The 25,224-nt window shown below is 40.2% G+C and overlaps 1 protein-coding gene across 5 annotated transcripts in view; it reads right to left on the reverse strand.

Moving 5' to 3' along the window:
- Window positions 1-25,224, reverse strand: part of ORC5 (origin recognition complex subunit 5) — a 90,457-nt gene that overhangs the window by 22,913 nt on the left and 42,320 nt on the right. For all 5 annotated transcript variants that reach the window (XR_014026946.1, XM_081331325.1, XM_081331324.1 and 2 more), the window contains one exon: window positions 209-321. Coding sequence is in view for 4 of the 5 variants with exons in the window: in XM_081331325.1 (XP_081187451.1) it covers window positions 209-321 (113 nt within the window). In the remaining variant the exon portion in view is untranslated. The remainder of the gene's footprint in view (window positions 1-208; window positions 322-25,224) is intronic.

Consider the following 25,224-nt stretch of genomic DNA (forward strand, 5'->3'; position numbering starts at 1 on the left):
TCTCTGCAAGGAGTATAAATCTTTCCATTCCCCCCAGTATGCGGTCAGAGCTGAAGAAGCTTCTGGGATGAGAAGCGAAATGTCTTCAAACGAAAAAACAAAGGAAATCCAGTTGCCTGTTGGAAAAAGCATCTTTGGCTTTTCTTTTTTCCCTTATGTAAAAAAAATATATGTGCCTGTAATATTAGAAGACAGCGACAGAGTTTACCTTGAAATAGCTCTGATGAAATCCAGGGAGACTGCACATTTGTATCTTGGTCCGTTAAACTGATCGTCGTGACCAACCAAGGTTAACAGTTGCAGCGTTACAAGAGAAGTAATCTAAAAATGGAGAGAAAGGTGAGTTGGTTTGGCTTTTTTTCCCCCCACCCACGCTGGTCTTACTGCAAAGACGGCACGATTGCCGTCTACAGATAGTCCTTGACTTGGGACCACAGTTGAGCCCAACATTTCCGTTGCTAAGTGAGTTTTACTCCATTTTACAAGCTTTCTTGCAAAGAGTTGGTAAGAGTATCACTGAACTTGAGAAGTGAGTAACCCGGTTGTTAATCGGGCTTCCCCGCTGACTTTGCTTGTGGGAAGCATAAATCATAGTCATAAGTATGAACCAGTTGCCCGGCTTTGAATTTTGATCACATGATCGTGGGAATGCTGCAAAGGCCGTAAACTTTGAAAAACAGTCGTAAGTCCCGTTTTTCAGTGCCGTTGTAACTTTGAACAGTCACTAAACGAGCTGTTGTAAGTCAAGGATTACCTGTGCTTGCATGACAGCAGCATCATATCATGCCACATCATATTATCTTTTCCAGCACCCTACAATTTTATCACCTGAAAATGTTATTATTCGTCTGGATAGAAAAAATAATTTATTCTACAGCATCAAACAAAAACCTCCCTTATAAACAAAACTTCCTACGGGTCTCGTGGAAACAATGATCTATATTATTCCATATTATCTAAGTTTACCTACAGTATATATTTTAAGAATTAGACCCAGTGACTTTGTCTAGTAAGGGAACACTGTAGCCAAATTACAGAAAATTCTGTGGAAGTATGGCTGGCAGCCATATTGTAGCAATTAATTGCTTTCAGGTTGCATACCTCTTCTCTTCTCTTCTGTTCTTTATTTCTAATTCTGTTCTATATTTCTAATTCGATTCTATTCTACTCTACTCTGTTCTTTATTTCTAATTCTATTCTATATTTCTAATTCTGTTCTATATTTCTAATTCTGTTCTATTCTAATTTCTAATTCTATTCTATATTTATAATTCTGTTCTATTCTAATTTCTAATTCTATTCTATATTTATAATTCTATTCTACTCTATCCTACTCTATTCTGTTCATTTCTAATTCTATTCTCTTTTATTCTAATTTCTAATTCTATTCTATATTTATAATTCTATTCTATATTTCTAATTCTATTCTATTCTAATTCTATTCTATATTTATAATTCTATTCTATTCCATATCTATTCTATTCTGTTCTATATTTCTAATTCTGTTCTATTCTAATTCTATTCTATATTTATAATTCTATTCTATTCCATATCTATTCTATTCTGTTCTTTATTTCTAATTCTATTCTATATTTCTAATTCTGTTCTATTCTAATTTCTAATTCTATTCTATATTTCTAATTCTGTTCTATTCTAATTTCTAATTCTATTCTATATTTATAATTCTATTCTACTCTATCCTACTCTATTCTGTTCATTTCTAATTCTATTCTCTTTTATTCTAATTTCTAATTCTATTCTATATTTCTAATTCTATTCTACTGTTCTTTATTTCTAATTCTGTTCTATATTTCTAATTCTGTTCTATTCTAATTTCTAATTCTATTCTATTCTATTCTATTCTATTCTATTCTATTCTATTCTATTCTATTCTATTCTATTCTGTTCATTTCTAATTCTATTCTATTCTATTCTAATTTCTAATTCTAATTCTAATTCTATTCTATTCTATTCTCTCCTCTCTCTCTCTGTGTATCGAAATAATTTTGGACTAGTGCTTTAGAAACGCAAGACAGAAATGGATGCCATTCTGAAACCGTAGGCAGATATTTTATTCTCTGCCTCCCAAATTTTGTGAACCTCTGCGTTAAGGAGGAAAATTGCTCTTCATTTAGATAAATCCTCATTCAGCCAATGGTGAAGCATAATGGGCCTAATATGTTATTGCAACTGCTTTTTTAGACCCGAGTGTACCATTATTGGCTAATCATATTTTCCAGGGTACGCTGGCAGCTGGCCTCCTATGCTCGGAAACCACCAATGAAAATGGCTCATATTCCACAGTGGGAATGACACGAGGCTCATAAAAGCTCGCGCAAACACACCAATTTGGAGGACTTGGAGTTGGACCCATCTAAATAATATGGAGGATGCGGAATTCAACAGACGGCCTTGCCCTTGCCTTACAAATGCGCCAGCTCTGCCTTAACAACAAAATGTCATCAATTTCCGAGGCTCTTCCTAAAATGTGGTAAAATGGAACAGAAGGTCAGCACTGTAAAATTGCTGCCTCTGTCTTCTGGCTATAAATTTAAAATGGTGTCAGGCCGGATAATAAATTTCTGATTAATGCTTTAAGAATAACAAGCCACTGTAGAGCGAAAGGTTTGAGTGCGAAACTAAAGACAATACAAGGTTGCTGATCGGAGTAAGCCGGATCCTTGGCCACCAGATTTGAATTTCCTAATTCTTTGAACAATAAAAGCTTGAGCAATTCATAGATGGATGCTAACTGAACGGTCTTTTTTCTCCTTCGTATTTCTGTTCCAATGACACAATCCCTTCCTTCAAGCAAAACTGCTAATCTTCTTCATTTTGGATGTTTAGGAAAGACCTGTAAAATTTAGTTTTTATGCTAGTGTCTGTCTGTGCATGTGTGCGCGCGCGAGCGCACACACACACATATTCTGGATCACACTGCGCAGATAATTGCTCAATAGGTATTCACCTTTCAAGAAAGCTATACTGTATAATATTTGCTTGCCTTGTCATCATTTACAGCGAGGTTTTGCTTAGAATGTTAACTTACCTTTCTACCAAATTTTTAAGACATACAGAACTGCCAATAGATCACAATCGCTGCCATTGTGTTCTTGTCTTTGTTACGTTTTACTTTGTAAATTACTTTTTATCCAGAGTATAACTGAAATATTCTGAACTGTCAGCAGAGTCTGCCACATGGCCATCGCTGAGTGGTTTCGTTGATTTGCTTGACTTTGTTCTTAGAAGGGAAGCTTAAAATGAACAATTTAATTAAAATTAAATTCTTTTGGCAAAGCCGGTCCAAAAAACCCACTGCTGCCAGATTCGTACAGATGTTCAAAGCCCTGGATTGTAATGGCACTCTGAGCCCCAGGTGTCAGTTTGAAAACTCATTTTAGACAAAATGCCCATAAAACTAGCCTCGTGGTATTACGTTCAATGGGCTTGCACCAATTATGCAGAATTAAAAACTCCTCTATGCAATAAGAAAAAACGTGCTAGGTTTCTAGGGGAGTGAAATGAAAGAGAAAGCTATTTCTTTAAAAACAGTGAAAAAAATGGGGTGTGTGTGGCTTTTTTGTTCTCACAATCACTATTGAAAGGACTGCAGGGAGCCGATTTAGTCTAAGTAGTTAAAGCACCAGGCTAAAAACTGGGAGACTGGGACTTCTAGTCCCGCCTCAGGCACGAAAGCCAGCTGGGGCTGACTTTGGGCCAAACACCAGGAGACTGGGAGTTCTAGTCCTGCCTTAGGCATGAGTCATAAGTCATATTTTTCAGTGCCGCTGTGACTTCGGGATGGTCACTAAGCGAAATGTTCTTAATTCATGAACTACCTATCTAGCCCAAGCTACCTACAATTCAAGATACAAAGAAGCGGGGTTTGCACTTAGGCATGGGTCTTCACACTTGGCCCTTTTGTGACTTGTGGACTTCAACTCCCAGAATCCCTCAGCCAGTGTGCCTTGGCTGAGGAATTCTGAGAGTTGAAGTCCACAAGTCAAAAAAGGGCCAAGTTTGAACACCCCTGGCATAAAGAGGATAGAATCAAGATCACATTAAGTGATATTATCGCTTTACAATACCTTCGTAACACCACACTTGAAACACTGCATCTAATTTTGACCACCACAATATATATAAAAAAAAGATGTTGAGACTCCGGAAAGAGTGCAGAGAAGAGAGACAATGGCTAAAAGACATGAAGAACGGTTGCAGGAACTAGGCATGGCTGATCCGATGAACAGAAGGACCAGGGGTGGCGTGATCGCAGTCTTCCGATATTCGAGGGGGCTGCCCCAAAGAAGAGGGAGTCAAGCTATTCTCCCAAACGCCTGAAGGCAGGGCAAGAAGCAACGGATGGAAACTGAATAAAGAGGGAAGCAATGTAGGAACTAAGGAGAAATTTCCTGACAGGGAGCACAATCAGCCAGTGGAACTGCTTGCCTCCAGATGTTATGGATGCTCCAAGACTGGAGGCTTTTAAGAAGGGACTGGACAACCATTTGTCTGAAATGGTATAGAGCAGGGGTCTTCAAACGTGGCCCTTTTATGACTTGTAGACTTCAACTCCCAGAATCCCTCAGCCAGCGTGCCTGGCTGAGGAATTCTGGAAGTTGAAGTCCACAAGTCATAGAAGGGTCAAGTTTGAAGACCCCTGGTATAGGGTTTTCTGCTTGAGCAGGGGAATGGCCTAGAGAAGACCTCCACGGTCCCTTCCAATTCTGTTAATTCTATTACTTTCTACAAACAAGTGTTTGCTAAGAAAGGAGTATTAATAAATGCAGAGGCCTATTATCTGAATGTAGGAGAATATCTTTCCCGCCGAAGACAGGAAGATTCTATTCGGATACTCCCTTTAGTGGGTGAAGACACATCCTTTTTCACATTCAAATTCAAATTCAGAATATGGTTCCTTCAAGCATTTCCAATTAGACTCTAAGCCAATGTAGTGATTCATCTCTAAAGAACTGCACCGTCAATTTTTTGTAATTTTTGACATCACTAGCACAATTAGTGGGCTACAGAAAATTAGAACTGCTCCACAATATTAGGTCTTCGTTAACACATTTCAAAACAAAAAAATTACCTTAATGCCAATCCCTGCTTGATGTATTACAGCTTTGGTATTTTTTTTTTTGAAGGAGTGTGAAAGGCAGGTGCTAATTGCTGTCTATTTTAAAGGATTAGGATAATTAAGTGCTGAAAGGATATTGATCCGATCTCGCTCACTGTCACGTGGTATGAAGGTTTAATTACAAACGGCAATCCATAATTCAAAATGAGCTGGTGGCTTAATTTTTCAAATAGGCATAACATTTTAAAACACTATTTCGTGGGAAGCTGAATTCACAACACGGTTGGGAGCTGAAGTTTGAAACTGTACTTCCAGAGGCTAAAGCTGATTATTTCTTAATGTTTCTAGAACAGATTGAGAGTTTGCCCAAACTAGTCAATTTGAAATGCTAGTGTCATCGTTGCTGCTTAACATTGGATGTTCCTGCTAACTGATGAAAAGGCAGCCATTTTCTCTTCTCCTTTAACATGCTTTAACATGCTTTTAGAATTCAAGTGTAGCCATAATAATAATAATAATAATAATAATAATAATAATAATAATAATAATAATAATAATAATAATAATAATAATAATAATGCTTAAGCTGATAACGTTTTGGCGGGCTGAGGAGAAATCCCCCACTTTAAGCTAATTGTGTTTTATAAGCTTGATGACAGTTTACTGAGGGTGGGAATTGTGCTTTGTTACTTTGCATCCGGGGGAAGAGAATTTAGTTTTTGGGTTCAACTATGCAGTGCCGATACTTTGTTTCCTGAATAAATGTTCTTTGAGGAAGAATTCTTGCCTCAAAGTCCTTTTGATTTGATTTGATTTATTTGATTTTTATACCGCCCTTCTCCCGAAGGACTCAGGGCGGTGTACAGGGCAATAAATATCAAAAAATACAAGATACAAAAGTTAAAAAAAACATTAAATAATTGTGCCCGATGCAATAAATTAGTTAAAATCAATGTTAAAACCCCAAACCCATCAGACCAGGCCGGATTGTTCAAATAAATAAGTTTTTAGATCACGTCGGAAGGAGCGAAGGTCGGGAGCCGTCCGGAGCTCAACCGGTAAGCTTTTGATGGGTTTCGTCTATCGGAACCATGACAGCTAGCTTATGAGATGAAGGGCAATTTCACCCAATTTTTTAAAAGCTATTTAATTTCAGGTACCACAGGAGAAGAGACTGTACAGGCTAAACTATAAAATGTCATTATCCATTAGCAAGGGCGATGTCACCGGCTAACCCCCTCAATCCAGAAGCCCTTTGGTGCTTAGCTTAGAAAGCTAAGTAATATTAGATATAACATTATTTCAACTCAGCCTTTTCAGTTCGCTCATCTTTAAGGGGAATTTGGAAGTTCTAGTATAACGACGATAGCATAATCCAAGGTGAAAGATCCATAACAGCAACAGTATAATAAAACACACCACCACCAAAAGGTCCGTTGCTAGATTTATAATAAATAACAATACACGCCTCGAATTACAAGCACAAGAGAGTTGACAATTTGCCTTGTTAAGCAAAGCGCCTGTAGAGTTTGGCCCAATTTTATGACCTTTTTTTTTGCCACGGTTGTTAAGTGAATCACTGGACACTGAGAACACTTTATGCAGTTAGCAATAAGGTCAAGAGCCCTATGCAACAGTCCCATATTAATTTTATATGCACTGATTCTGCTTACTTTCCCAGGTATGCTTCTTATCTGCGTATATCAACTTCCAAAGTGCTGGTGGTGCAAATTATGTATTGGGACTGCAACTTTGAGAAACCCACTAGTTGCAGTCAAAAAAAAAAAGCAACTAAGGGATAAGGTGTTACATTGTCTAGAAATGGATTTATCTTTCCAGGCAAGGGGGAAAGTTCAGATGATAAAAAAGAAGGACAAACCGTCAAATGTTTGGGCTCTGTGCGTTTTAATCATATTTGAACCCTATCATACAAGGGACGCTGTGGCTCAGTGGGGGTGGCTCAGTGGGTTAGGACGCTGAGCTTGTCGATCAGAAGGTCGGCAGTTTGGCGGGTCGAATCCCGAGTGCTGCGTAACTGAGTGAGCGCCTGTTACTCGTCCCAGCTTCTGCCAACCTAGCAGTTCGAAAGCACGTAAAAATGCAAGTAGAAAAATAGGGACCACTCCGGTGGGAAGGTAACAGCGTTGCGTGCGCCTTTGGCGTCTAGTCATGCCGGCCACATGACCACGGAGACGTCCTCGGACAAGCGCTGGCTCTTCGGCTTTGAAACGGAGATGAGCACCGGCCCCTAGAGTTGGAAACGACTAGCACGCATGTGCGGGGGAACCTTTACCTTTTACTTCTCATTCAACCTGCCCAGCCCTAGGAAACAATAGCTGCATACGGTAACACTTGGTAATCGTGCGAATGAGTAGAGCCAACAACCCTGTTACACACAGCAGGAGCAAAGGCACACAGGCAAGGGATAAATTTTGTGCTGAAGGATTTTAGACAAAACAGCAGACACTTCCGAAGCAATAATCACCTCCCTGATGTAAAGCTTTGGGTCCCACTTGTACTAATCAGCCATGAAATATTAATAGCAGATTAACCTCTGCATCTTTTTAAGTACACACACACACACACACACACAGAGCGTGCACTTGGAATACTTCACACGGCAAGCGTGCGTCTCTAATGAATGCCTGCTGAAAAGCCACTCACGCTCCATTGTCTGACATCCCAATTTCTTCCCATGAAGGAGAGGACGCCCATAGCACTTCTGTTCAACACCACTTGTGCAAATTAGTACCTGCAGAATTATGGATGATGGAGGAGGAGGGAAGGAAGGAAGGAAGGAAGGAAGGAAGGAAGGAAGGAAGGAAGGAAGGAAGGAAGGAAGGAAGGAAGGAAGGGAGCTTTCCATCCAAAAGTGAAGCTTTCATCAATGTAATAGGCATTGCACAATCCCCTAGGAAGAAATGTCATGGGGAGTTTACATAACCTTGAGTAGTTTTCAAATGAAGCCATAATAAAAGCTGGCACCTTAAGGAAAGCTATGGGTTCTATAGGTCTGTGAATACATAGCAAGGGATCATCTAGCCAGTGATGCTTATTACGATTACTGCACGTCACAAGTCTACATGACTTTTGCAGCAATGATGGAGCAAGCCTTATTAGTATTCTGCTGCCTGAAAAAAAAATACTATGCCCATCAGCACTACGTTGCTGTTACTATTAAGCCAATACACTATTAACCAAGCACAGTTTAAAGCAGGGGTCTTCAAACTTGGCCCTTTTATGACTTGTGGACTTCAACTCCCAGAATTCCTCAGCCAGCAACGTGGTTTTGTGCGCAGCCTGCATTCCGTGGATGGGGCTTTGCTTGTTTGTGCGGATCGGTTGCTGGAATGCCGCGGCCCGATACCGGTCCACGGACCGGGGGTTGGGGACCCCTGTTCCAGCTGACAAGCTCAGCGTCTTTGACTGCTAAGCCATTGTTGCCCGCGCCCCCATTAAGCACAGTTCACTGTGTAATAATTATTTGTGATGCTAAGATAGCACAACTACGCCCAATGGATTCTTCATCTCAACTTGAGAGTCCAGCATTTATTGTCAATTCCACTGACAATACGATACACAGTTCTTTATTGGCCAGGTGTGATTAAACACACGAGGAAATTGTCTCCCGTGCATGGGCTCTCGGTGAGTACATACAAAGAACAAACAACTAAGTAATATAATCTTAAGGTACCAATAGTAGAAGGGAATCGGAAAGATGAGAAGGGTAGCAGCCATACAGCCTACATCCTTGGACGTAACTGTTGGGAAATTTGGTGTTTAGCAGAGTGATGGCATGGGAGGGGAAAAAACTCTCCTTGTGTCTAGTTGTTCTGATGTGCAATGCCCTAGAAGCAGTGTGCTGAGGGGAGAAGTTAAAATTATGTCCAGGATGTGAGGGGTCTGTAGATATTTTTCTCAGCCCTCCTTCTGACCCATAGCAGTATACAGGTCATTTTTTCTCTATAAGAACCTGGAATGTATCACCCTGTCAACAAAAGTGCGTATAGTCAAGGCCCTGGTCTTCCCAGTTGCAATGTATGGCTGTGAAAGTTGGACCATAAAAAAGGCTGAGCGCCAAAGAATTGAGGCCTTTGGACTATGGTGCTGGAGAAGACTCCTGCGAGTCCCTTGGACTGCAAGGCGATCAAACCGGTCAGTCCTAGAGGAGATCAACCCTGACTGCTCTTTAGAAGGCCAGATCCTGAAGTTGAAACTCAAATCCTTTGGCCACCTAATGAGAAGGAAGGACTCATTGGAGAAGAGCCTAATGCTGGGAAAGGTTGAGGGCAAGAGAAGAAGGGGACGACAGAGAACGAGGTGGCTGGACGGAGTCACTGAAGCAGTAGGCGTGAGCCTAAATGGACTCCAGAAAATGGTAGAGGACAGGAAGGCCTGGAGGAACGTTGTCCATGGGGTCGCGATGGGTCGGACACGACTTCACAACTAACAACAAGCATACAGGTCAATGGAAGGCAGGCTGGCAGCAATAGGTTTTTTTGTTTCGTTTTTACACTTCTAACTATCCGTTGAAGTCTGCGTCTGTCTTATTTGGTTGCCAAACCAGACAGTTGTAGAGGTGTAAATGAAAGATTCAATAATTCCTCCGTAGAACTGTCTCAGCAGCTCCTTGGCCAGTCTTGGAGTTTTCCGAGTTGAAGCAGGAGGAACATTCTTCGTTGGGCTTTTTTTAACGATGGATCCAATGTTAGGTGTCCATTTCAAGTCTGGGAAGATGACAAGACCCCAGAAACGTGAAACTCTCTACTGGGGATACCGTGTTGTCTAACATTCCAAAATCCACTATCATCTCCAGAGTTTGGGTTTCACACTTTTCGTTTGTCTAGTAAGCCAAGGAATTCTGGTAGAGAGATAAAATGTGCTTTGATGCAACAGGGTTAAGTCACTCAGATTGTATCGTACAGCCTGACTGGGGTTTCAACCAAGGTTGCTGAGAATAGCCAAGATGAAGGAGAAGAAAAAAAAAAGGGGGATGGAAGAGAAAAGCGAACAGATGTTTTGCAAGAATGGAATATGATTTGACGAGGGACCCACCATGAATAACAAAACCGAGAGGAAATTTGGAGAATGAAAAATGAAGCCACGGGGCAGTGAATCCTGGCTTATGCTAAAGCAACAGGCTGGGGGGAAAAGTTGAGAAAGGAGACAAATTGCTCCATCTTTGGCCATGCTGAGAATCTTCTAAAAATTTGGAATTTTAGATCACTCCCCTCTTTCCTTTGTGAGTGCGTCTTTAGGTGATAAAAAGCTGCTGTATAATTTCGCATCCGATACAACACAGTAACAGAGTTGGAAGGGACCTTGGAGGTCATCTAGTCCAACCCCCTGCTCAGGCAGGAAACCCTGAACCATTTCAGACGAACGGTTGTCCTATCTCTTCTTAAAAACTTCCAGTGTTCACAGCTTCTGGAGGCAGGTTGTTCCACTGGTTAATTGTTCCCACTGTCAGGAAATTTATTCTTAGTTCCAGGTTGCTTCTCTCCTTGGTTAGTTTCCATCCGTTGCTTCTTGTCCTGCTTTCAGGCGCTTTGGAGAAGAGCTTGACTCCCTCTTCTTTGGGGCAGCCCCTGAGATACTGGAAGGCTGCTATCATGTCCCCCCTCATCTTTCTCTTCGTTAAATTAGACATAAACCAATTCCAGCAACCGTTCCTTATATGTTTTAGCCTCCAGTTCCCTGATCATCTTTGTTGCTCTTCTCTGAACATTCAACATCTTTTTTACATCGTGGTGACCAAAACTGGATGCAGTATACCACGTGTGGCCTTACCAATGGCGTTATAAAGTGGCAATAACACTTCACATGATCTTGATACTATCTTATTTGGGAATAAAGTTTTAAAACCTTACTCAGATCAAGTTGAGGACTGCCTGTATTAAGTTATGCACTAGCACATTTAAAGAGTTAAAGCTATCCCATTGCTGGATTTCCCACACAATGAGAAACTTACTTTAAAACAGTGAGCTGAACTGGGTTGTGTTTCTTTTAAAGAAAAAATTGTCTGCCTTGATGTAACAGGTGCAATACAGGCTCCTCATTTAAAATACTGTCCCCCCTGTGTTCATTATAACCTATCAGTGATCTATAGCCCCAAAGAAGCTACAAGTTAAAAAAAAATTTTTTTCAATGAGATGCTGACCCAGCACACAGTAATGTGCTTTACTACATAAATCTCGTGCCCCACATTCTGTGGATGAAGTGAAAAGGCCCATCGTGGCAAAAAGAATATTTGTCCTCAATGAATTATGACTGTAATAAACCAAATCCTTCAGGAATGCAGCCTTGAAATTCTTATCTGGGTCCCACTTTCCCCCTTTTGGCTTAATCACATTGTTTAAATGTTACTTTGGTTTTTGCACTTCCTGATGTGTTTATACAGATTTTTTTTTTCATGAAATGCCAACAAAATTCATGCAAAGTACATACTTATGAATATTCACTAAAGCTTTGGTCTAGCACTTCCTTACACGTCTGGGATCCAGCTGTGCTTATATATACATTTTTATATAGTTGCTGACTATAAAATATCAGAAAGAAATATGTGGCAGAGACGCAGCCAATTCAAATTTAAATCCCTGAAGCCCTAGTAAATAAAAAAAAAAGATTTCCTAATAGTAATTTTGCAGGCACCTGTAAATATTGTAAAGTACAAAATGGAGCTGGAAATATTTTTACTTAATTTGGATGCCGGAGTTTAAAGAGACAATACGTGAGCAAAAAGCTTGTGTTGAAATGGCTGTTTGCTGTAACTTTTTCATCTCAATTAGACCATTATAAGCACAAACGGGTGCAATTTTGACTGATTTTAGCTCAGTGTTTGAATTTAGGCTTTTGTTGCCAAGAAGCGTGTTGATGAAGTCACACCTGACTTGAAGAGAAGACCACTGTTTTTTTTATCTTTTCCTCCCAAAATAGATACACTTATCCCATTTCATCTTTGTATTTTGTGCGAGCTGTAAGGCTTTTAAATGGCCACATTGTCAGAAGGTAAGGCAAGATGTGGGCAGAAAACCCACCCAGAAATTTCTACATATAACTAAGCTCCAGAATTAACTTCACAGAGTAAATTCTCTGGTCTGTCAATTTGGGCTAGCATTAAAAAAAAAAACAAAAGCTTCATCCATCCCTCCATCCATCCGCTCTGAGGAGACCAGTTCTACAATGCTATAATTTGCTGCAATAGCCGAGCCTAGCAAGATCTCACGTATTTTCAATAAAGGGCTTCGATATCAAATATACCGTACTAAACTTGATTCAGCACATTTTTTAAAAAAAACAACAACACACAAAACAAATCAAGCCGGCAGGAAGTTCCAAAATACTGGAGTTCCAAAATAAACATCAGAGTTGACCAAAGATGAGATTTATTTATTTTTTTGCGTTACTTTCAAACGCCCCCCCCCCAGCACGTTTTCAACCAGGCAAAACTCTGATCGGGTTTTTTTTTAACGTTTTAAATCGTAACTTTTTGAAGAACAACACCGTTACAGGAAATACCTTGTTTTAATTGTTTCCCAGGTTTACAAGTGAAATTTTTTTTTTTAAAAAAAGGCTAATAAAAATATACAGGCTGAATGTTAAGACGCCTGCCTTCAGGTCGAGCCCCCCCCCCACAAAAGCTAAAATTTACGCCAACAAAAAATTGCGTATTTTTCTCTTTTTCCGTGCGATCTCTAAGCCTGCTGACAAAACCAGATTTTATTTTATTTATTTATTTTAAGAGATTTCTGGAAAGACAGTGGAATCTGGTCCAATGTCAACGTGTGGGGGGGGGGAGAGGAAGAGGAGGACGGGGAGGAGGGAGGGGCACAAGGGGAGAGGATGTTTCAAAGGGAAAGTATGATGTCAGAGAAAGGTTCTCTCCCATTGGATGAAAAGACCCACAACAGCCCCTCCCACTGGACCTGATTGGACGTCCCCTTACAACAGTCAAGGCTCTGGATTGGACGAATAAATAAATGGATGGATGATTCTTTTGAAAAAGGAAGAAATGACGATATGCAGTTAGTCCGCGACTTACAACAGTTCTTTTACTGACTGTGCGAAGTTACAACGGCACTGAAAAAAGTGACTTATGACCGTTTCCCACACTTACGACCATGGTCACGTGATCAAAATTCAGACGCTTGATAACTCGACTCGTATTTACGACGGTCGCAGCGCCCCGGGGTCACGTGATCCCCTTTCGCGACCTTCTGGCAAGCAAAGTCAACGGGGGAAGCCAGATTCGCTTAACAACTGTGTTTACTAACTTAACAAATGCAGTGCTTCGCTTAACGGCGGTGGCAAGAAAGGTCGTGAAATGAGGCAGAATTCCCTTAACAAATGTCTCACTTAGCAACAGAAATTTTGGGTCACTCTGCTAATTTTTTAAAATACAACCATTATCAAAAGTCAAGTCTCTCTATGCCAGCTGGTCTTCTTAAAGACAAATTAATTTCTGCCTCCCAGTAAAATTCTTATTTTGGAATAAAGTTTAAGAACTTAGCCAGGTTACCTTCTCTTTGGCTTTACCCACATAAACAACCAGTGAGTGTTTTATTGACTATAATTACAAATATTCCTCATTTAGTGTCTGCTTTGAACAACAATTGTTCGCAGTTGTGACAGGGAATTGCAACCAATCCTCACATTTATGACCCCCCCCCCAGGTCTGTAAAGCAGAGGAAAGCTGAAGTAAGATCATAAGGACAGTCGCTGTTTCATTTAAGGACTGCTTCATTTAATGAATGAATAGCCTGTCCCAATTGTGGCTACTAAACAAGGACTACCTATATCTGATGAGGGATTATAGCATTATATTTTACTGATTCTGTGCTGTAATTTGGCTTAGAATGGGCACTTATGACTTTATGGAGTTTTTATTTGCTTATTGTTTTCATTTTTTACTTCTCTTAGATGTTTTGGATGGGGGGAAAAAGTCCATTCCCATTTATGGGGGAAAAAATCTATTATTTTTTTAAAAATAGTCACCAGGGCTTAACAATACCCGATTTCCCAACATCATGTTATATGACGACCAGCCAAATGATTATTTTTTTTAAAAAAAAAATAAGAGTGAGGTTGATTAACCATGGAATATAATTACCGAATCAAAGCAAGACTTAATGTAGAACACAGGAAATGAGGATCAAGGTTAATAACCAATTCTGAGGAGAATTTGCATAAATTAGCCTCTGCCACTGAACTGTGAAGCTCATTTTACCAATTTATGCCACATGACATCACAGAAGCCTGAGATAAAAGTATATACTTATGATACGCCAGCTCTACCCTTTTCGCACATATTTATAGCATGCCATGCTCTCCTTGAATCAGAAGCATTTATGTTTTCCAAACGCGGACTATAATTTTTGCCCGGTCTTTCCATTTTTCTTTACAATATTTGCCGAGACACCCTCCCAGCAGCTGATTTTTTTTAATTATTATTTTTTTTAAAAAAAGCTATTAAACACAGCCGGAGAAGCGAAGCCATGTTCCGTTTTTAGGTGTTTCTCCTCCATTGTTTTAACTGCCCTTTTTTAACGGGCTGGAAACAGGTCTCTGCGGCTTATTAGAGAGCCGATGAGTTTTAATTAAGACACCTGGGCTCTGCAAAATATGAGATGGCCAGGAAGATCACCGGCCGTATAGAGTGAGGCTAAACTAAATATCATCAAGAATCAACACTCAGCCCGGAAGTACACATTGTTCCAACTGGAGGAGATCAGAATAGAGCAGGTGCTAAGTTGGCAGGTGGCCGAAGACACAAAACTTGCATGCGTTTAGCGGCTATAAAAAGAAGTTCATTCAAGAGCTTTATTGGGACACAATGGGGAAGCTTCTGTCTGGACCTTCCCGTCGTAACCAAGGATCTGAGCGCTGTCTTCATCTCAACCTTCGCTTTAGGGTCCCCTCCTCTTTGTTAGCAAAACGTGGGTTGCAAAAGTCTAAGGGCAGAATCCCACCTCTACGGTTAACGTTCAAATCAATAAGCTGTCATGTACGGGCAGTCCTCAACTTAACAACCGTTCAACCTGCAACGTCCCTCCGTTGTTACGTATTCAAGATGGGCAGTGATTAATATTTACATGTTACTTATACGTAAGGGTGTAGGTCTATACGTCTTGTTTACAGTATGTTTAAATGTGTGTTATGTATGGGTACGTTTTGCCAGCAAGCAACAAAAATTCGGGTGTGCTGTTGTGCCCACAGTAAAAAATAAATAAAAAATGACAATATATGTTATCTATCGTTGAGGGACCGATCAAAGTAACCACAGCACGGGAAAAGGGGACTTATGACCTTTTTTTCACCCAACAGTTGTAGCATCCCTCTTCTAGTCCAACCTTCTGCTCAAAAGCGAAACTCTATACCATTGCAGACAAATGGTTGTCCAATCTCTTCTTAAATGCCTCCGGTGATGCAGCACCCACAACTTCTGGAGGCAGGTTGTTCCACTGGTTAATTGTTTCCACTGGCTCTCCTTGATTTTGTTGCTGTTGTTGTTAGCTGCGAAGTCGTGTCCGACCCATCGCAACCCCATGGACAACGTTCCTCCAGGCCTTCCTGTCCTCTACCATCTTCTGGAGTCCATTTAGGCTCACGCCTACTGCTTCGGTGACTCCATCCAGCCACCTCATTCTCTGTCGTCCCGTTCTTCTCTTGCCCTCAATCTTTCCCAGCATGAGGCTCTTCTCCAGTGAGTCCTAATCTCCTTGATTAGTTTCCATCTATTCTTGCCCTGCCTTCAGGTCCTTTGAAGAATAGGTTGACCACCTACGTCACCCCTAGTCCTTAGACGAGACATACCCAGTTGCCTCAACCGTACATCATGTTTTAGCCTCAAATCCCCTAATCATTTTTGTTGCTTTTCTCTGTACCGTTTCCACAATCTCTACCTCTTTTTTATGTCGCGGTGACCAAAACTGGACGCAATATTCCAAGATCATGTGATCTTGATTCTATTAAAGTGTAATTCCATAAATTTGGAGGACACAGGGCTAAATCAAGGTTTTTCTTCAGCTTGAGCTGCAATGACTAGGCTTAAGGGGGGGGAAAATTAATTCTACATGGAAAATAACTTTCGGATATGGAAGCAATCATAATTTCTAACGGCCTCAGCCCTCAACCTGCAATGTTGACTTATCCTCAGAGTAGGCTTGCCGTTTTTCTTTTCTCACAGCAATCCAGAAAGTGGTAAAAACTCAGGGAAGACATATTTTATTTGAAATTAATGAAGATAAAAACTTAGGCTATTTGTATTTGTTAAGTTAATAATTCAAGGAAGAGAAGGACTGAAAATGTCAAAAGTGAGAAAGATGCATGGATTCAATTGCCTGATAAAGCTATGTGAAATATATCGCTGACTGAAATTTCAAACTCTGAAGTCGCTGGAACTATATCTAGTCTAGATTTCCCCTTAATTCTTTAAGTCACGAATCAAACCAAACTTTGATAACATTTTAAATAGCTTACAAAACTGGGGGAAAAAAAATAAGTTACTGTACTCTGAATCACAGACACGCAACCTATAATAAATATTCTGGAGAAGAGTCTTTTAAAGAGTAAGATGAATCAGTTGAGAAGCTGAAATAGCGTGACCTTTAAGAAATGTTAATTATAGAAGATACATCTTATTGTGTGAGAACTACAGGGAAAATGTAACAAAAGTTTGGTTTTTAATTATTATACAGGTGAACAGTTACAGAAACTCCCAGGGTACGAGAAAAGTCAACTTTTGCCATAAATTATTAATACTGTATTCTCCTCAAGTCACAAAGTTATAATATATGTGGTCGTAATTACTTAAATGAGGTTTAAGTGGCTATAATACATGTAATCATGTGGTTTCCAATTAATCTAAACCCATTCATTTCATTACTTCCCAAACTGCCAGACTTCAAAACTTCATTTTTGAAAGTCAGGTCTATCTGTCTCCATTAATTCCTGAAGGTTGGAGCTTTGTGCCTTACAGCAAGGACAGGGGCAGAGGAAGACAGGGAGGGCAAAGTTATAAAGGCTCTGAATTTATGCCGTACTTTCAAGTTTTGCTATTTTCATTGTTAAGACTACTTGGTCTTTTAATTTTATGATTTAGTTTATTGTTGTTTTAAATCGTAGAGATTTTTAATTTTCTGCATCTCGGGTAAGTTGCAGAATTGCAGTGGAATGTAAATAAATAAAATTTATGAGCCGTAGGGTTTGGTTTTTTTTTAGAAATCCCCATTCCCTCGTGCTTTTTGATATACAAAACTTTCCTTCCTTCCTTCCTTCCTTCCTTCCCCTCCCATTTGACTTCTAAAGCCGCCCAACTCAACCAAGTGACTCAAAAGGAATTCAAGGAATAAGATTTCATTTCATTTTAGAAACCGAACATTTATATTTAATTTTATTTAGGGTGTGTGTGTGTGCGTGTGCACGCGCCAGGTGCCTGCAAAATAAAATAAAATAAGCATGCAAATTAAAATCCCTAAGAGCAGTTTAGGGAAAACACTGTTCCGGCACAACTGGCATTTCAAGGACTTTTTTTCTCTCTCTCTCCCAGCTTGCTTTGTACAGAACAGCTATTCAGAAAAGTTGCACCATTACCACTTAATAAATCTTTGCATAAAAGCAGATGTGCTATTATGGTCTTTGTTCTTGTCTACATGCCAATTATTTATCTTCAAACAATAGGAGCTTGTGTACAACCAAATTCTTTTAAAATGGGGAGAAGTAACAAGTTTCAGCTGGATTTGCTTCATATAAAAAAATGTCGGCAGGCCTCCGTAGGAATATCCTATTTTCAAATCGCTTTAAGAAGTAGAAAAACAGCTGGAGAATGAAAGGCTTAAAATAAAGAGAAAACCAACCGTAGTTAACACTTTGTAAAATGATAATTTATAATTTAAGCCAGGGGTCCCCAACCCCCCCAGCCCATGGACCAGTACCAGGCCGCGGCATGCCAGTAACCTGTCCGCACTAACAAGCAAAACCACATCTGCAGGATGCAGGAAGCACACAAAACCACGCACGCGCACGCGCGCACACACACACACACCGGTCCGCGGAAAAACCTCTCTCTATGGAACCGGTCCCTTTTGGGCACTTCTGATTTAAGCAATTAAATGATCCAAATGGGAAAAGACACAGAAGCTTGTCTAATTAAAAGCAAATTTTTCAAAATTATAAAAAAAAGCTAACATGCTGATGTGTCCTCAATACCAGTCCTTTTGCTCACTATTGTAAGGGTGCTATCCACCTCTTTTTCAGCTGGCACAAATGGTGCCACCATAAACATTGCTGTGCCCGCTGCTAATTCTTCTATAGTACCATGTTTACTCGGAGCCATTGTTGAATTGTGTTCCGATTTCTGAATATATCAGTCTTTACAAGTAGAGTGGGTCATTTCACCCTGTCTCTGTTGCCAAAATGGGACAACTCGCCACGGCCAACTCGCCACGGCCAACTTGACGTGGGACAACTCAGTGGGAGATAACTATAATATTAATGACAATATTAATATTGCTAATAATATTACTAATACTATTAAGAGAGGATTGGGTCTACTCTAGAGTACAGTTATTTCATGTTAAATTGTCCCACAGCAAGCTATCCTGTGGCGAGTTGACAGAGATGAATTGGCTGCGTTGAGTTGGCCATGGCAAGTTGGCCGCGTTGAGTTGGCCATGGCAAGTTGGCCACGTTGAGTTGGCCATGGCAAGTTGGCCGTGTTGAGTTGGCTATAGCAAGTTGGCCAAGTTGAGTTGGCCATGGCAGATTGGCTGTGGTGAGTTGGCCATGGCGAGTTGGCCATGGCAGGTTAGCTGCAATGAGTTGTCCTAGACCCCTCTATTGCTGGGTCTTCACAGGGTGCCGTAAGCTAGTGGGAAACAATGACCAATGGACAATTAGGGCTCTAGCCTTCACAAGGCTGACTGGTCTATCTTCCCACTTTGACAGGAATAATCTGCAATTTCAGGCTTTTTCAGTAACAATTACAGTACAGCACTACAGGTGGTCCTCGGCTTAAAAACCGCCCAAAATTTCTGTGTTTAAGTGAGACACTTGTTAATTGAGTTTTGCCCCCTTTTGTGACCTGTCTTGCTTCAGTTGGGAAGTGATTCACTGCAGATGATAAGTTGGCAACCCGGTTGTTAAGTGAATTTGCTTAACCCTAACCTCGAGCCAATAGAATAGGACAGGACAGAACAGAACAGAACAGAAGTTGGAAGTGACCTTGGAGGTCTTCTAGTCCAGCTCCCTACTCCAACAGGTGAACCTATGCCATCTCAGACTGGTGACTGTCCAGTCTCTTCTTAAAAATCTCCAGTGATGGAGCGCCCAGGATTTCTGGTGGCAAGCGGTTCCACTTGTTGATTGTCCTCACTGTCAGGAAATTTCTCCTTAAGTAAGGTGGCTTCTCTCCTTGATCAGTTTCCAACCATTGTTTCTCCTCCTTCCCTCTGGTGCTCTGGTGAACAACCTGGCCCCCTCTGCCTTGTGGCAGCCCCCCCCCCAAATACTGGAAGACTGCTATCCTGTCTCCCCTATTTCTTCTTCCTCAGGTGTGCATCTCTTAGGTTAGAAGATTATAATTTTAATCTGGCAAGATTCTGTCTATTAGGCATAAGCTTTCCAGATCTGTGCCGAAGAGGTTTTCCCTTTGTAGCTTTGGAGACTGACAAATAGCTGTCCTTCAGATAAACTCTAAAAAAAAAACAACACGTGAAAGATTCCACTCCGTGTTCTACAGGTCGTCCTCCACTTACAACTTTTAATGAATTCTCAAAGTTACAACAGCACTGGAAAAGCTGACTTATGTACCTTTTCCCCACACTAACAACCGTTGCAGCATCCCCCCTGGTCCCCATGATCAAAACTTAACGTGGCAGGAAAAGTCATATGATGGGGCAAATTTCACTTAACAATTGTCTCGCTTAGCGACAGAAATTTGGAGCTCAGTTGTGGCCGGAAGTCGAGGACTGCCTGTAATTTCCTCTCATAAAGCTGCACGAACACGTTCAGTTTAAAGGCAAATATCCAGACTGAACTAATACCCGACGTTACAAACACTGACTTTCATTGGAACAATTTCACTTGCCCTGCGCAACACACTTTTAATTTGAAACGCCTCAAACTTGAAAACTCTGTGTGTGTGTGTGTGTGTGTGTTAGGGAAACTTCCAGAAGTTTCTTAGACTTCAAAACACATCTTTAATGAGCAAGCGGCTCTTTTGAACACTGCACTACGTTTCTATAGAGTTAAGACAGAAATTCACCTGAATTTAATCATTGCGTTGTCTCTCACAATCTATTATTTCTATTTCTACTATTCTCCAATTATCGGGCACTTGCCACATTTAACGGATGAAAACATTTCAATTACACGTTTGTTTTTTTAAAAAAAAACTACAGACCAGGAATTTTTCAGAATTTGGCTGGATTTAAACACATGCCAAACACTCCTTCACCTTATTCAGCAAAGTTTTTTTTTTTAAAAAAAGCAAACCGATATTCATAAATGCCCGTATTTATTAAATGGAATGAAGGGGGAGGGGGGGGGGAAACGCTTTCATCACCAGAAGGAAATATGTTTTTAAATCAATTAAAATGAAATGTGACTTATTAGAGATTGCTTATCACCTTTACTCTTTTTAAAAGCTTTTTAAGAGGAAAATATGGCGTTTTTTCTCTTTTCTTCTTTTTGTTCACACTAATAACAAGGCTTGATTCTATTTTATCAGTAATTTGCTATAAAAAGTACAGCCTGCTCATTTTTCCTTTAGTGCAACAGCAGGTTCTTGCAAAGTGCCATATTTCATACTGAAGTGCTAACCGAAGCTATCATGCTGTGTTTTCTCCACCGTTCCCACTTCTAACTTGAATGTTCTTGCCATATTTGTCATGAGTGAAAAGTTTTGAGAAATAACGAGAAAATTAGGGGCTTTTAAAACTTCCTTTTTCATCATGGCTTTTTAACTCCCCTGACATATACGGCACACTTAGGCTTGAACAAATTGGTGCAAATTCATTCTGTCAAGGGCAGATTTTTATGAGCAACTTATCAAGAGCAAGATTTCCATGAAATATGTTTTGTGTCAGAAACAGAAGAGAATTTTGTTCTGCTTTTAATTGATTTAAATGGTTTCCATTCCAGTAATTTATTAGAGCAGTTGACGCTTGTAGTGCTGTTGTCACCTTAAAAGTTTTATTATTTTTTTTAAAAAATATCCAACATACAAAATTCTCTTACAGTTTTCTGAAAATGTTTCAAGGACTGGCCTACTTCTCTATTAAAAACATAGCAATGTTTTGCCTAACGTAGGATTGATTCATTGCAGAAACCCCACTGAAATCATAGAAAGTACAAAGGTTTGGGCATTCCTTGTGGGGATCACACTTATTTTGTATAAAGAAAAATGGAACTGAAATCCATTTGGAAAATAATTTATAGCATCTGTGAAAAGCAGTTTATTATAGCCTTAATAAGATGTATTAAGATATATCAAATGGACTTGCTTTTTTCAAAAAGAAAAACCAACACCAAGGTTACTTTGTATATAGAACTCCTTTAAGGCTGGCTATAAGTGCAAAATAATAATAATAATGAACTGATCTTTTAATATGTATTTCTCTAAAACAGATATAAAATTTCCTTTTTTCTATAAGTTAAGCAATTGACAACTCTGAAAAACAGTTTCAACTATTTCACAGAAATTCAGCACATTGGGGAGGTCCCACAAGCAATGCAAAATTATTTAACGGTTTTTTAAAAAATCCATTTCAGTTCCAAAGACAAGTGACTTTCTTATTAGCTGTAATGATAGTCTCAAATAATATTTACAAGTCAGGCTACTGCAACCCTACATAATCACAGAGAAAAATTTACCAAGACTTGTACCACAAAAATATATAATTTGTGCAATGGTGGGATAAAAATATGTGAATAACCGGTTCTCTGTGTATGGATGCCGCTTCCGGAAGTCCGTTCTTTGCCTGGGCGACAAAAAATTAGCTACCGGTTCTGCCGAACTGGCTGAATCCCACCACTGACTATGTGGTATGCAAATCGATTATCGTAGGATTTTTCAGACTATCTATTTTTTAGGGCCACAGTAGCCAAATTGGCTAGAAATGACAGAATTAGGCTCTGATATGTCAGAAATATTTGGAGAATCCTAAATTATAAGAGGCTCATCTATAGATCTTCATACAAAATACAGGTAGTCCTCAATTCATGACCACAATTAAGCCCCAAATTATTGTGGATAAGCGAGACAGTTAAGTGAGTTTTGCCCAGTCTACAACTTTTCTTGCCACAGTTGTTAAGTTAGTGTAACGTGGTCATTAAGCGAATTTTGCCTTTCCCATTGATTTTGCTCATCAGAAAGGCACAAAAGAGGATTCAGAGGACTCTGGGACACAGCAACCGTCAAAAAAAGGGGAATTGGTTGCTAAGCAGCTGAATTTTGATCACCCGATTATGGAGATGTCGCAACAGTCATAGGTCGCTTTTTTCCAGTACCGTTGTAACTCTGAACGGTCGCTAAATGAATTATTGTAAGTCAAGCACCACCTGTGGACAAATCAGTGTCTAATCTAGAAAGCGTCTAGCCCTCTGCATCCTGATTTAGGATAGGCTAGGTAGGCTAGGCCAGCTTTAAACTGGGTTAATTTACTGAAAGGGATAATGCCACTTAATTTAAAATTACCCTTCCCAAAGAAGAAGAGTAAACCCCCCCCCCCAAAAAAAATGGGAGGCAGAGAAAAATGTTGTGCAACAACCCCACTGTCTTAATTTTTATCCATCCTAAAAATAAAAAATTCCAGGCCATCCCTCAACAAAGGCATGTGATATGACACACGTGCCTGCATGCGTGCAGAGTCTACAAAAGCCCCTGCTCACGCCAAAAAGCTGCATAAGGGCAAATTTTAGTTGAATATTATTTTAATTAATGGTTAGCTTAACTGCCTGTAAAAATAGGTGTCCCATTTACATAATTAATTAACTTTCTATTTGCATATAGAAGTGTTTGGGCAATTAAAGCTCATCATAACTTTCGCACACATAAAAATATCAACCTGCAATTTTTTTTTATAGAAAAAAAGCAGATGTAGCAAAAAGAAAAAAAAAAGCAAAAAGGAAGACGCACTAAAAGTTAGGATTAGGGTTAAAAAAAACAGGATTGGAATGGGAAAGAATAAAGGCTAAAAAAATCATTTTGAATTGTAAGCTGTTCAGAGTCGCTAACTGAGATGGGTGGCTCTAGAAATGGAAATGAATGAACGAATGAGAGCCACTCTGAAACATGATTAACCCATGGCTTTTTTTTTTTTTTGCTACAATGTCTGTAGCCATTTTCACTTCCTGGTTATTTGTTCATTTTCAAGGTCTGGCATGATAGCAGTCTTCCAATATTTGAGGGGCTGCCACAAAAAAGGGGGGGTCAACCTATCCCCCAAAGCAGAGGTTCCCCCACCTTTCGGGCACCAGGGACCGGTTCCGTGGAGATAAGTTCTTCCACGGACCGAAGAGTGTGTAGTTTTGTGCACTGCCTGCATCCCGCGGATGGGGCTTTGCTTGTTCATGCGGACCGGTTGCTAGCATGCCGCGGCCCGGTGCTGGTCCACGGCCCGGGGGTTGGGGACCCCTTCTCCAAAGCACCTGACAAGAAGCAACGGATGGAAACTAATCAAGATGTGAAGCAACCTAGAACTAAGGAGAAACTTCCTGGCAGTGAGAACAATTAACCAGTCGAACAACCTGCCTCCAGAAGGTGTGAATGCTCCAACACTGGAAGTTTTCAAGAAGAGACCGGACAGCCATTTGTCTGAAATGGTATAGGGCAGAGGTCCCCAACCTGTGGGCTACAGCCCACTAGTGGGCTGTGAGGGGTTTGCGATCGGGCCGCAGACACGGCTGGCGAGCACGCACAGGCGCATCCTCACTCGCTCCATTAATGTGAGCGGCAGTTCACATGCACGCTGCTTGCGCAAGTGGATCTACGCGTGCGTGCACTTGTCAGCCGCTCACACGGTACCATCCCCTCTGCCCCCAGTCGGTCCACAAAGCTGGAAATGTTGAGGAAATCTGGTATAGGGTTTTCTTCCTGAGCGAGATCCATTCCAACTTCTTTTCTTCTGTTAAACATTGTCCGGTCTGCCTTTAATGCATCTCAGTAAATTCCAAGTTATCCTCACGGCCCAATTTGCCGAGAAATTATTTGAGAAGCTTGGTTTTGAGTATAAACATGTGTTGAATCTCCTAGTCAACAACATCATCTTAGTAGCTGTTTCCTCTTCCCTAGCAATTACTTAGATTAACAACTAATTCATTAGGAGATATCTAACAGAATTCTCAAAAACGAATGAGCCTCACAATTTAACTAGGGAAACATACGAAACTCTTTTGAGTATGCTTATATGGATTTGAGCCTTAAAATTCAGTGTACAGTAGGTGTCACTCAAGGATCTTTGACAAAACTAAAAACTGAGCTTCGTTAAAGATAGGAGGGAAGATTGTCGTTAAGACATTGCTTCGTTTCCGTGCTGAAAAATTGAAGTTTAGTGCATTTAACATTCATGTTAAGATTGCTATGATCTAAAAGATAAGACCATCTAAGGCAGACATGTCAAACTCATGACATCACGTGACGTCATGCGACGTATCAAGAGCTTTTTCCCCATTGCCGGCAATGGGGTGGGCGCAGTTTCGTGATGCATCCGGCCCGTGGGCCAGCAGTTTGACACCCCTGATCTAATGGATGTATCCACAAAGCAGGAGAAAAAAACCTGGTTTATAAAGATCAAAAATTCAGCACAGAGCAGATTAAGACATACAGAAATAATAAGGTTGGGAATCCCATTCGTTTAGGATGAAGCAATTCCACCTGAAATCAGAAATATGTACATACGCTGCTAGAAAGAAAAATTTACTTGCAGAAAAAAAATGATGTGAAATCATTTACTGCCCAACAATGAGAATATAAATTGTTACACTGCTTCTCGACGATTTAGAATCTTGAAATATGAAAAAAAAGTTTATTAGAAAAAGCTGAATGTGAATTGTTTTTACGCTTAACACTTGAATGTTAGGAGATGAAATTTACTTTATAAGAGGACTTCTCTTCAGCCAAAATAGGGGAAAAAATAAAAGAGTTA

This window comes from Vipera berus (genome assembly GCF_964194415.1).
Source record: "Vipera berus genome assembly, chromosome: 6".
Classification (NCBI taxonomy): Eukaryota; Metazoa; Chordata; class Lepidosauria; order Squamata; family Viperidae; genus Vipera; species Vipera berus.